Source organism: Phalaenopsis equestris, unplaced genomic scaffold, assembly GCF_001263595.1.
Source record: "Phalaenopsis equestris unplaced genomic scaffold, ASM126359v1 Scaffold000428, whole genome shotgun sequence".
Taxonomy (NCBI): domain Eukaryota; kingdom Viridiplantae; phylum Streptophyta; class Magnoliopsida; order Asparagales; family Orchidaceae; genus Phalaenopsis; species Phalaenopsis equestris.
The window spans coordinates 1148192-1160173 of NW_018164869.1; the positions used below are offsets into that span (position 1 = coordinate 1148192).

The following is an 11982-nucleotide window of genomic DNA, read 5'->3' on the forward strand; positions in this document are numbered from 1 at the left end:
TTTTAAGAATGAAGGAATCTGTTTTTGTTTACTTCTGTATGATTCTTTCTTCCATGGTACTTATTATCATATTTGAAAGCGTTTATGAAATTGACCTCCCGTCTTATGATGACTTTTCTTTACTTTTGCTTAGGTGGCGTTAATTCTATTTAGCTCACTCACAGAAACTATTGGCTCTACATTTCATGCTCATCTGGTAGACTTGCAGCCTATACTACTGAAATGCTTGCAAGATGAACGAAGTGGTCGTGTAAGAATTGCTGCTCTAAAGTGCGTTCGTATCTTTCCTCCATTTTATTCTTTTCGTTATCCTTTCTTCTAAACTCATATAGACACTCATTCCCATTTCATTTACTTCGAAATTACTAAATTGTCTATCTTACTGTTGCCTGCACTTCTCAGGGCTGTTGGTTCATTGATAGAATTCATCAATGAAGGTGCTGATGTGGTAGGTTAGCTTTGTAAGTTTTTTATTCTTCTGGTCCATGTTAGTTTTATTTTAACTCTTTATGCACTGTTTTACCTGGAAATTTGATTCGTTTTTGAAGTATTTTTGCGATCTACTTGATTTTTGACAGCGTTCACGCAAGACTATTTAGTGCTAATGATTTTGTTTAGCCCAAATATCAAAAGTCAGCCTTAGGTTTTATCTCTGGTGGATTTGATTGATCATGGTGTATTGGAGAGATGTAAAACATCAGATTGTTTTGTATTTTGCTGATGAGAGTCTTTGAAAATGAACAGTCTACTGTAATCCGTTTTTGAAAATTTGTTGGATAAGGATAAAATGACGGACACTTAGTTGAGCATGCCATATAAGCATATTATCAAATATATTGGGATCAGCACTTTTTTGAGCTTGTAGTTTTTTAAAAAACTCAATTAGATTGCAATAAAAAGCTAGTCATTATTGGTCAACATATTCTACAGACCCATGATAATCAATGGAAGACATGTTATTTATTTCATATTTTTTTTCCCAAGGTGTACAAGAAGACCGAGTAGAGTTTATTTTGTTTCTAGGGATTGAGGTTTCTCACACGAGCAACCTATTATGATCAATTAAATATTGAAAAGGTCCTGTGAATACATTTGATTTTGTTCAATGATCAGCGTTCCTCAAATTCAATGCTTTGCTTCCAAGGAATACAAAGTAGTTCAAAGAAAATGCAAATTACTGCAATTTTCAAATTCAATCATGCAATTCACGCTAATGTTGGCTGAGAACTTGAAATTCTAAGAGAATTGCGATTCCCTAGCACAAAGAAAGTTCAGAGGCTGATTGAACTAATCACCAAGAAATGCCATATGTGATGAACATTTTGTGGTTTGAATGTGGTGTTTCATATAATTGATTTTAGAATGCTGCCTTACAATTCTACAACCATAAGAGGGTATACTGAAATAAATGCCTAATGTCAGGACTTATAGAATCACAAGGTCATAAAGCCCAATTATTTTATGTAAGAGAATTACAACTTTACAACATCATGAGAGAGAAGGCTATTCACATAGGTTCTTACAGTGTTTGAGAGGTATTTCTCTTCATAAATTAATGCAATTTATAGGTTTCGTAGGATTATTTTTTCCACATATTGGGAAGATGCCTACTATAGGTGCTTACAACTTTAACAATAGGAGGTCAAGATGCTTGATTTTTTTGTCTGGATTGGGAATGCTAACTAATCCTCTTAAGGTCTTTTTGTAAGATAAGCTAGTAGTATTTTAAGTAGGGAGGCTTACAATCATTGCCAATGAGGCAAAACTAGCCATTATATTTATATGTGGGTTTAAGATGCAAAGGTCAATACAATTTTCTTTATTTGTTCTTTATATTTGTGAACCTTAACTATATGCTGACTTACAAAGTTTGTGTTTGCTGTGCACCGGCTGGGCTCTACCGATAGGTCAGATTCTATATCCAGTATGACTAGGTCAATGCTTATATAGTATATCCAGCTTGTAGATTTCGACAGCTTTTTCGATTTTACTGGAACATAGACTGATAACTTCATTTAATTTTTGAAGGCTAACCATGTGATCACGCTGATTTTTTAAAAGCTTTTTGATTGATTTTAGCTTTTCAGGTTTTTGATAATAATGTGTACCTAAAAATTTTTATTGATTTTGAACAAAATTCCATGGCATTTATTTTTCCTGTTTTAGAGTTGCACTCATAAGAAACTTAAACTGAAGTTATTGTTTTTTTTTTTTTGTGGGCGGACATGAAAATAAACATGATCATAAATAATTGTTTCAAGAAAAGTGATAAAATCATATATTAGAAATTTTAGAATTTAGGGTCTTTCATATTGAATTGGATAGCTCTTCTTAGATTAATTATTGTGTGGTGTTTGTTTTTTCTTATTAGAGAATACAATGGTGGGAAAATGGAAAATTTCACGACACTGAAAAAATCTGGTTTTAAGTATTTAGTATTTAGCAATATGAATGCACAAATCATTAAGCTGAATGTATTCTAAATGTGAGTTTTAGCGAGTTTTTCACCAAATTAACAAGGATAACTTGCAACTATTGAACATTATGAGAAAAAAACACTTTTCAATGACATAACACCAGAAAAAATATTTAGGATGGTTTGCACTGAGAACAATGTTATAGTTTGGAGCTCAGCAGGGTTTCTAAGCAAGGAGGTGATGGTAGTGGGTGGCCTTTTGATGAGATTAAGCGCTGGGAAAGACTATTATTCTTTAGTCTTTACATCTAAGAATTGGTTATGAAGTTTTTTGTGGAATGATGAGCGGTTTGACAAGATATAGTCGCAGGAATGTAAAGATCAGATCAGGTTTATGAAATGATTTGTAATATGTCCTAGCTAAAAACTTAATATAGAAAGACTTGGTTTGAGCAACCAAATAAAAAATTTACAACTTAACCACTGATCCAATATTCATTAAAATGCTACCATTAGTTTCCTAATATTATTAACTTTTGATCTAGAATTCCTCATCAATTTTCTCCTAGAAAAACTTTACCCTTTTAAAGCTCAGTGATTTCTTCTAATATATCCAAATCCTGAATAATATTTTTCCTTTTACACTACCCATATAACTTTTCTACCTCTGCTCCAAGGGAAAACCAATCAAATTAGTACCTACAACATCAAGATTCTCTAGATTCCAGGATATTGCACTTTAGGAGAATTTGGCAATGCAGAGAAGCAAGCAAATATGTCTCAAGGTCGAGCGATGCATTTGAATTAAAACAATTGGTCAAGATATTTGTGAATTCCTATGGATAAGAAGTATATTGAAAAATTAAAAAATAAAATGGAAATGATCTATATGAGACTTATTGTGATAATAAATTTATCATATACATTTTTCACGATTCAGTGTATGCGGAGTTGGATATGTATTACATAAAAGATAAATTAGAAAGTGGGTTAGTTTAAACTATATATTTCAATAAGTTAACTAAGTTTCATATAATCAAAGGACTTCGGAAATTTTCATTTTAAAATATCTTAAGCAAACCCGGAATGATAGATTTCTATCATCCACTTTGAGAGAGTGATTAAAGTATTATGATTATTAAATAATAAATAAAAGGAGCTACAGATTCATGTGATAAATAAAGGAAAACCCTTGCTATAGATTTTTTTGCTTAATATGAAAAGATAAGTACCGCAAATTGGGCTAAGCTTGAAAAGAGTAGTGCCATCAAATATTCCCTCCCACTAGCTAAGATAAAAAGTTTTGAATAGTTATAATGTTTCAATTTTTGTAATTAGCATCTTTCAAATATTTTCTAAATAATTTTTTTATAAATATCTATTAGAGAAATTAACAAAGCAAGCTTTTTAGTCATTTCTTTTATATAGGGATTGTTCAAATATTTTTGGGGCAGTATTATTGGTTGATGATGAAATATAAAATTTAAAGGTTTTTATTGGATGATATGAAATATTTTTAATGCAACCAATTGGATTTTATATTTGAAATCATCAATCATTGAAGTGGCTTCACATCCAATCATTCTGATATATATCTATATATATATATATATATTAATGATAAAAAAAGGGAAAAAAAAGGCTTATTATTGAAGCTATTTTTGATATTTTTCTCACTGTTAATGATCAGTATCAAAGATAATATAAAGAGGAAATATTTATAGGCGGCGCTTCGAGGTTTTTTCTACATCAAATCTCAATTTCATATCTTTTCACCTCTCACCTCACCCTTCTGTTTCATCTCCGGGGCTCTCAATTGTTGACAAGAGTTAAGTCTTTATAAGAGCAATTTATTTTTATAAGTTTTGGTTAGTTTGCATTTTAATTATTTGTAGCTTATATAAATGTTTTTTTTTTTTTTTGGCATATGCACATGTCTAGATTGTGCCATGCCTTTTTTCCTCTAATATAGACATAGGATTTTTATTTTTGGGTGTTAAATAAGACAAAATGTTAAAAACCAACCGAATTTTGTTGAAATTAATTGAAGTTGAAGGATTTTTTTTTAATAATATGATTATTTGGTATTATTTTTTTGAGAATCGGCATCAATGGTTTATTTATAAAAATAGACCAGATAATGCACAGTCCTATGGACATGCATGAGGATTAATTTCTTATTTTTTATTTGTGGTTGAAAATGAAATAGTGTTTAATTTAATTCACTATAATTTTTATTTCCTTTATTTGCTTGAAATGTCAGTTGTTTGTGACTTGGAGTCCATAGTTTTTTTTTTTTTGGCTGAATTGATTTATATTATTTTTCAATCCTGGTTGTCATTGAAGACGGTCAATAACTGTTTTAGATTAATAACTTAATGTCGTCCATAGTTCTTTTCTTTTTTTTTTTGGCTGAAGTGATTTATATTATTTTTTTCCTGGGTTTCATTGAAGATGGTCAATAATTTTTGTGTGTTTGATGTCTTGTTTTCTGATCACATGTTGGATCTGTATTACAAGACTCAAACTTAAGACGTCCTCCACCTCTTCCCCTAAAATAAGCTAGACTTATGGGTACTTGTTGTGACTTCCAAATATCCACTAACCTAACATCTGAAATATTTTGTTTATCATGTTTACCTTAGTATGATTTGGAGTAATTTTATTTGAATCATTCAAATAGTCTGTTTGTTTGGACAATGCTAATATTGGAAAAATCCAGACACCCACTAGTCTTTCAAAGGATGGGAAGACCTTTGTTTTTTTTGGTATTATGTTCTTTCTATCTTGACCCTTGTCTACATGCCCTTTTTTATTATACCTTCTGGAATTCATGTATGGCTAACGGCCAAATTTGCATTTGATTTATGACACATGTAAGGCAAATAAACATTCCATGCATAATTTTTGTACATTAAAGTAAAAAATAATTTCGAAAATCTAGTCAACAACTTCATGTATAAACAGTTCATTAAGTTTCCCACTGCAATTTTTGACACATGTTAGATTTACATTTGTAAATTTTCATGCAACATATGGAGCCATGGATTTAATTTATGGTACTAGGGTATTTTTGAATCTCAAAACTATTTTTGTCCATTGATTAGCAATGTGAAGATGGATATGATTCATATTATGCAATTGCAGGTGAAACTCTTTCGAGAATTCGTTCCTAGTATATTAAATGTTTCACGGCAGTGCCTTGCCAATGGGGACGAGGATATTGCTTCTGTTGCTTTTGAAATATTTGATGAACTTATCGAGTCTCCTGCACCACTTCTTGGTGATTCTGTTCGTTCTATTGTGCAATTTTCACTCGAAGTTTGTTCCAGCAAACACTTGGAACTAAACATAAGACATCAGGTTTGTATTACCTGTGATATGTGTGTCTGCTTCATCATACATTTATTTCTTGGCTTTTCAACCTTTATTTGGATGTATTTGGTTTTCAGTTTCATCTTCTTGATAATTTCAGGCAATTCAAATAATTTCATGGCTTGCAAAGTACAAGGCTTCTTTTCTGAGAAAGCATAAGCTTGTTGTACCAATCCTTCAAGTGATGTGCCCTTTGCTCACGGAAACTGTTTATGGCGATGAAGATTCTGATCTGGCATCTGATAGAGCTGCTGCTGAAGTTATTGATACAATGTCAATTAATCTGCCAAAGCACGTTTTTCCAGTCGTGTTTGAGTTTGCTTCCTTGAGCTATGGTCATGCAAATCCAAAATTTAGGGAGGCTTCCGTAACAGCTTTGGGAGTTATCTCTGAAGGGTGTTTTGATTTTCTGAAAGAAAGGTTGGAGAATGCTTTGCATATAGTTTTAGCAGCATTAAAAGATAATGAACAAATGGTCAGAGGTGCTGCATCATTCGCTTTGGGTCAATTTGCGGAGCATTTGCAGCCCGAGATTTTATCTCACTATTCGACTGTGCTTCCTTGTATCCTAAATGCAATTGAAGATGCTTCAGAAGAAGTAAAGGTTAAACACATGATGGCTCTATTTTATTTTATATTTTGCTAATTTATTTGATTTTAATTGGTTTAATATTTTCAGGAAAAATCATACTATGCGCTGGCTGCATTTTGTGAAGACATGGGTGAAGAAATACTTCCTTATCTTGATTCCCTTATGGAGAAGTTAGTTGCTTCTGTGCAGTGTAATCAGCGAAATCTGCAAGAAACATGCATGGTAATTATTTTTTCCTCTTATTGTCCATCGTAACCTGTGTGCTGCTTCTAATATATCACATTAAATCCATCCCAAACTGCTTCCTCACACTCAAGCACACACTATCACAACTACACAGGCAAAACAGAGAGATAAGTGGGAAAAAAAATAACTTGGGCGCCTTTTTATCCTTGTAACTTGAGCTAAACAAAAGTGCCTGAAAAACCACTCAGAACACATTCCTGAACAGCTGAGATTTGAAACCTTTCTAAAAAAAATTATATCAACTGCAGTCTGCAATTGGCTCGGTAGCTGTTGCCGCAGAGAAAGCTTTTATACCATATGCAGAGAAGGTTCTCGAGCTGATGAAAAGTTTTTTGGTTCTGACAAATGATGAGGATTTGCGTTCAAGAGCTCGTGCAACTGAACTAGTTGGAATTGTTGCTTTATCTGTTGGACGGGAGAGGATGGAACCAATATTACCCCCATATATTGAGGCAGCACTTTCTGTGAGTTTTGCGTTCAACGTTATAATTCAATTTTTCTATCTTGGCTTTATAAAGGTAGATGTGCACTCCAATCTTGATTATCCCAATCCACTATTTCGTGCAGGGATTTGCATTAGATTACAGTGAACTTCGAGAATACACTCATGGTTTCTTTAGCAATATTGCGGAAATATTAGGTGATGGTTTCTCACAGGTATTTTACTATTAGTTTCAGCTGAGAAGATGTTTATGTTTATCCTTCCGGTAGTTATGAATTTTACTTACATGAAAATTTTATTTCAGTATCTTCTCCATGTTGTTCCTCTGGCATTTTCTTCATGCAATCTTGATGATGGCTCTGCTGTGGACATTGATGATTCTGACAGCATTGATAATGGATTTGGGGGTGTATCTTCTGATGATGATACTTATGATGAGCCAAGAGTTCGTAATATTAGTGTGAGAACTGGGGTACTAGACGAGAAAGCTGCGGCAACCCAGGCAATTGGGATGTTTGCTCTCTATACAAAGACATCTTATGCACCGTATCCATTAATTTTGGCTTGATATATTTATGCTACCACGTGTTTATACTGTTTGTTTAATAATTTTACATTTTACTACTACATGTGTTTATACTGTTTCTTTAATAATAACAAGCTATGTGGAGGATTCAATGAAGATTTTAGGAAGGCATTCAACTTATTTTCATGAAGATGTGCGGCTTCAGGCTATTATTTCCTTGAAACGTGAGTAATACTAGCCACCTGATTGTCTTATTTGTAATAATGAAGTTATTTGATTAGGAATTTGTTTTCCATCTTTCCAACATATAATTAGTAGTAGTTTGAGACATGACATTTGGAAAATTCTAAGTTATGGTTTTGATACCGGAGCTAAATCAAACACAATAGGAAAAAAAATATTATTGCTAAAGAAGTCAATAGGCGGTTACAACCAACACACAAAAATAGGAAATCACAATAACATGACAAATGATACATGAGTAGGGTGGATCTCAGGTGGTGGTGGTGGCCATTAGGGGGCTTGGAGAGGTGGCAACAAGGTAGGGAAGGGGGTGGACTGCAAGGTACAACGACACGACTGTGGTGGTTTACCGTCCTGGGTGGCAACAAATTGAAATGAGGTGGAAACAGTTGGGAAACAACAAGACAATGGAGGGACCAATAGATAGGTAGTGGAGGGTGGATCTTAGGTGGTGGTGGTGGCCGTTAGGGAGCTTGGAGAGGTGGCGGCAAGGTAGGGAAGGAGGTGTACCGCAAGGAACAACGACAAGATGGTGGCGGTTTACTATTCTGGGTGGCAGCAAAAAGGAATAAGGTGGAAACAGTTGGGAAACAGTAAGACAACAAAGGGTAGAATGTAGGTAGTGTAGGAGGGGGGTAAGGATTGCGGGAAAAGTTGTGGGTTGCCTAAAATGACAAGGATGAGGGCTGGACTGCAGGTTGGTAGCGGAGATGGGTGGTTGGAATGGTTGCGGCGGAGAGGGAGGCAAGTTCTGGAAGGAGGCAACAAAGGGGAACTTCAGAAAAACAACTATAGGAGATTGTCTGATGGCTGCAACAAGGACAAAGGACGGCGGCAGGGAAAAGATGTGGAGTGGTTGGGGCAAGGATAAATCAGTGCATTGGGAGCGCGATACAGTTGGAGCACCACTTGACTCTTGGATACAATCCTTGAAAGGGCAAATAGAGACTTCAAAGACTATCCTCAACAAACTCACAAAAAAACTAAACTTAAAACATCAACAAACAATTATATAATAATATGGTAACTAGGAATGACCCAAGAGGACAGTGCATTAAAAAACTTGGACTTGTTCGGTCCATGCATGAAAACGGATGTCGTTGCAAGTCACAATAAAATTCCGTGTGCCAAGCGGTCCCGCCTCTGCCTTTGGATGCCCTGCAGTGCGGGAGGGATGCTCGCCTCAGCCTCCCGGGGTTGGGGAGCTTCAATCTCATTCGTCGAAGCTTCTGTCTCTTCATAGCAAGCAATGATGTTGACCCAATTGAAGATAGCATTGTTATTCCAAGGTATATCCTGATATAATAAGTATCCATCCACTTTTGACACAACATGAGGAGGAGCTGTGTATCGATTTGAATTTTCATAAAGTAACTTCCGAGCCATTAAACCTGTAATTTGACTCTTCAATTTGTACTTGACAAGGCATATCCATCAAATAAATTCATCTTTAGGAACAAACTCGGGACTAAAATCTCTGACAAGCTAGACAATTCTCAATAACAACCACTCGAGAGAGGCCTTTTCTTCTTCTCTAAGAGGACCTGGATCTCATTGTAGGATGTCTTTTCCATCAATGCTCTTAAGGTGAATTCCAACTCCACGGTTCATCCCTCTTGATTGGCCATCTGTCACTCTGTCAGTAGGTACACTGTTGAACTAAATTTAATATTCAAATAACTCTATAATCTTCCAGAAGTAGCTCATGAGCTTCTCATCTCTGACATGTTGGACCTCCCTCAGTAGGGGCAATTCAGAAGGTATGCTATATATATTTGAAAATTTTGAAATACTTTTATATAAGGTTGCCCTGTGTCTGGTATCGACTCAAATTCATGACCATTTTGGACCTCCAATGTCAGTCCTGTTGATGATCCCTCAACGCCTGCAAAAAGGTAATTTGAGGCTCCACAACCTCATACTTTGTATGAATGTCTATTACCTTGAACTCACTCCCTTCATGAACAACTACTGTTAATCTTATTGGGGTATCTGATATGATTAATCACCATTGTGGCTACAATTGACCCTTCCAAATTGTCTCCTCTCAAAGGCGGCAAGCCTCTGTTGCAATTGGAGGATTTCCCTAAAAAGTTTTTGAACATCTCTTTGTGGATTTCTCATAAGCCACATCACCCCTTGATCAGGTCTCCAACCATTACTCCTCGATGGCGTGATTAGGGTTTTGTTTTGGGTATAGGTGGAGGAGGGTGTATAGGGTTGACATTTGGCGGGAAAGAAAAATTTTGGAGATGACTTTGGCAACTCTAGTATATGACTACTAAATAATATCTGAGTTAACCTAAACAACAATATCAACACATTTTTATTGAAAAAGCTAATAGACGACTGCAACCAACACACGAAAATAGGAAATAACAGCACGACACATGGCTAGGGTAGATCTTGGGTGGTGTTGCTAGTTGTTAAGGGCCTTAGAGAGGTGGTGGCAAGGTAGGAAAGAGGGTGTGGATTGTAAGGAAGTAGCGACACGACGGTGGCGGTTTGCTATCCTGGGCGACTTCAAATAAGAATAAAGTGAAAACAGTTGGGAAACAACAACTAGGTAGTGCACTGCGGGAAAAAGCCCCATTAGCGTCAGAATAGTATCGGTTTTTTTCTGACGTTAAAATAGGTGCGCTAATTTATTTTGCGTTGACATTAGCGTCGGATTTTAATTTGCATCGGCATTAACATCGAAAATAGCCGTCGCTAAAAAAAACTGTTAAACATGCAAACAAAGCTGACGTAACGATGCAATAACATTAAAAAAGTATGACGCTGATTAGCGTTGAACATGACCGATGCTAATTAGCGTCGACCATATCAAACGTGTCACTATCGTGTCATTTTAGCGACGACTTGTATTGTTGGCTGATCGGAGCTTTTAGCATCGAAATTTTCTGACGCTAACTTGTAAGAAACATAAAAAAATACAAGAAAACGATTAAATTTTCACATACTTATATATATTAAACACAATCAACATAATATGATATTTATCTATCATCACAACTCATCAGCTCCCCTATGTCGGGGAACCATCATCAAACACAGAAAAAACCTAGGCTTCATCCTCATCATCATCCTACTTCTCGACCGAACGCATGTGCCGTTTGCTATAGAGATCAAAACACTTCGTTAGACATGCTAGTCTATCTACAACGAGCTGATAGTCTTCACGCACCTGTCGGAGCTTTTCATTCATCATCGTTACACACCTGACGAGCTCCTCATGTTGAGCATGTAATGAGTTAGGGTCATCAATAGCTGCTCGGGAATGCTCGACCTTAAACGCCATCCTCTTTGTTCAGAGGCCGTACACTCTCCCCTTCTTCCCCACCGCTTGCGTCTGCAACTCAAAATTAAACCGCGCAGTGGTAAACTGGCTAACACTGTTGACAGACGGTGAGGTCTGGCTGACCATCTCTCTTTGTCTTTTCCGGAGCTGCTCGTACTCCTCCTGCATAACAAAATTCAAATATTATTTTGCTAAACGTTAATTGACATATTAGTCAAATTAAATTTTTTTTAAACTTACATTGATACGGCGAGAGTTGTCGGATATCTACTGTCATGTGACCGCACACCGATTTGTAAGGACGTGCAATTCCGCGATGGAGGACTTTCTATCAAGCTCCTTGGCCTGTATATATGATCCGATAAATATATGAGTCACTGTCGGCGTTTAAAAGGGGGAAGTTGCGTTTGGGGGTCGCCCGTAAGAAGCTGTCGGCCGCCGGAATCGAAATCCCGTCGCCCGCTTCGGAAGGACTTTTTTTTTAATTTACATATATATATATAATTTTAGAAAAATATGGAATCAAACTGACCTCATATTTTTCACAGTTTAAATGAAAGAGCGCTCTACCTCAAATCCTGTATCTATCCCGAGGGATAAACACAAGACTTGAGGGTGAGGCTCAATCAAATAAACTAAGAAAGATATGACATCCGTTTGGGTCTGCGAAACCATTTTATTTCGACAAGTTCCCCTATTTAATACAAAGAATTAAATAGGGTTTATTTTAAGCTGGGTTCGGAAAAGCTCCCTATAAGGGCAAACCCCTATAGTTAATTACATCTTAAATGACCGAAGTCACCTAAGAAAACTCTCGATAAAAATCAGGGAATAATGTCTT

General features: G+C 35.7%; 1 protein-coding gene across 2 annotated transcripts in view; it reads left to right on the forward strand.

Annotated features, from left to right (window-relative positions):
- LOC110027472 (probable importin subunit beta-4) overlaps nt 1-11982 on the forward strand; it is a 43998-nt gene that overhangs the window by 8510 nt on the left and 23506 nt on the right. The window contains exons 3-11 of one of the 2 annotated variants that reach the window (XM_020728916.1): nt 134-270; nt 403-448; nt 5564-5779; nt 5892-6395; nt 6471-6605; nt 6878-7093; nt 7197-7286; nt 7376-7617; nt 7733-7821. In XM_020728916.1, coding sequence (XP_020584575.1) covers nt 134-270; nt 403-448; nt 5564-5779; nt 5892-6395; nt 6471-6605; nt 6878-7093; nt 7197-7286; nt 7376-7617; nt 7733-7821 — 1675 coding nt within the window. The remainder of the gene's footprint in view (nt 1-133; nt 271-402; nt 449-5563; nt 5780-5891; nt 6396-6470; nt 6606-6877; nt 7094-7196; nt 7287-7375; nt 7618-7732; nt 7822-11982) is intronic. The other variant, XM_020728917.1, reaches the window with a different exon arrangement.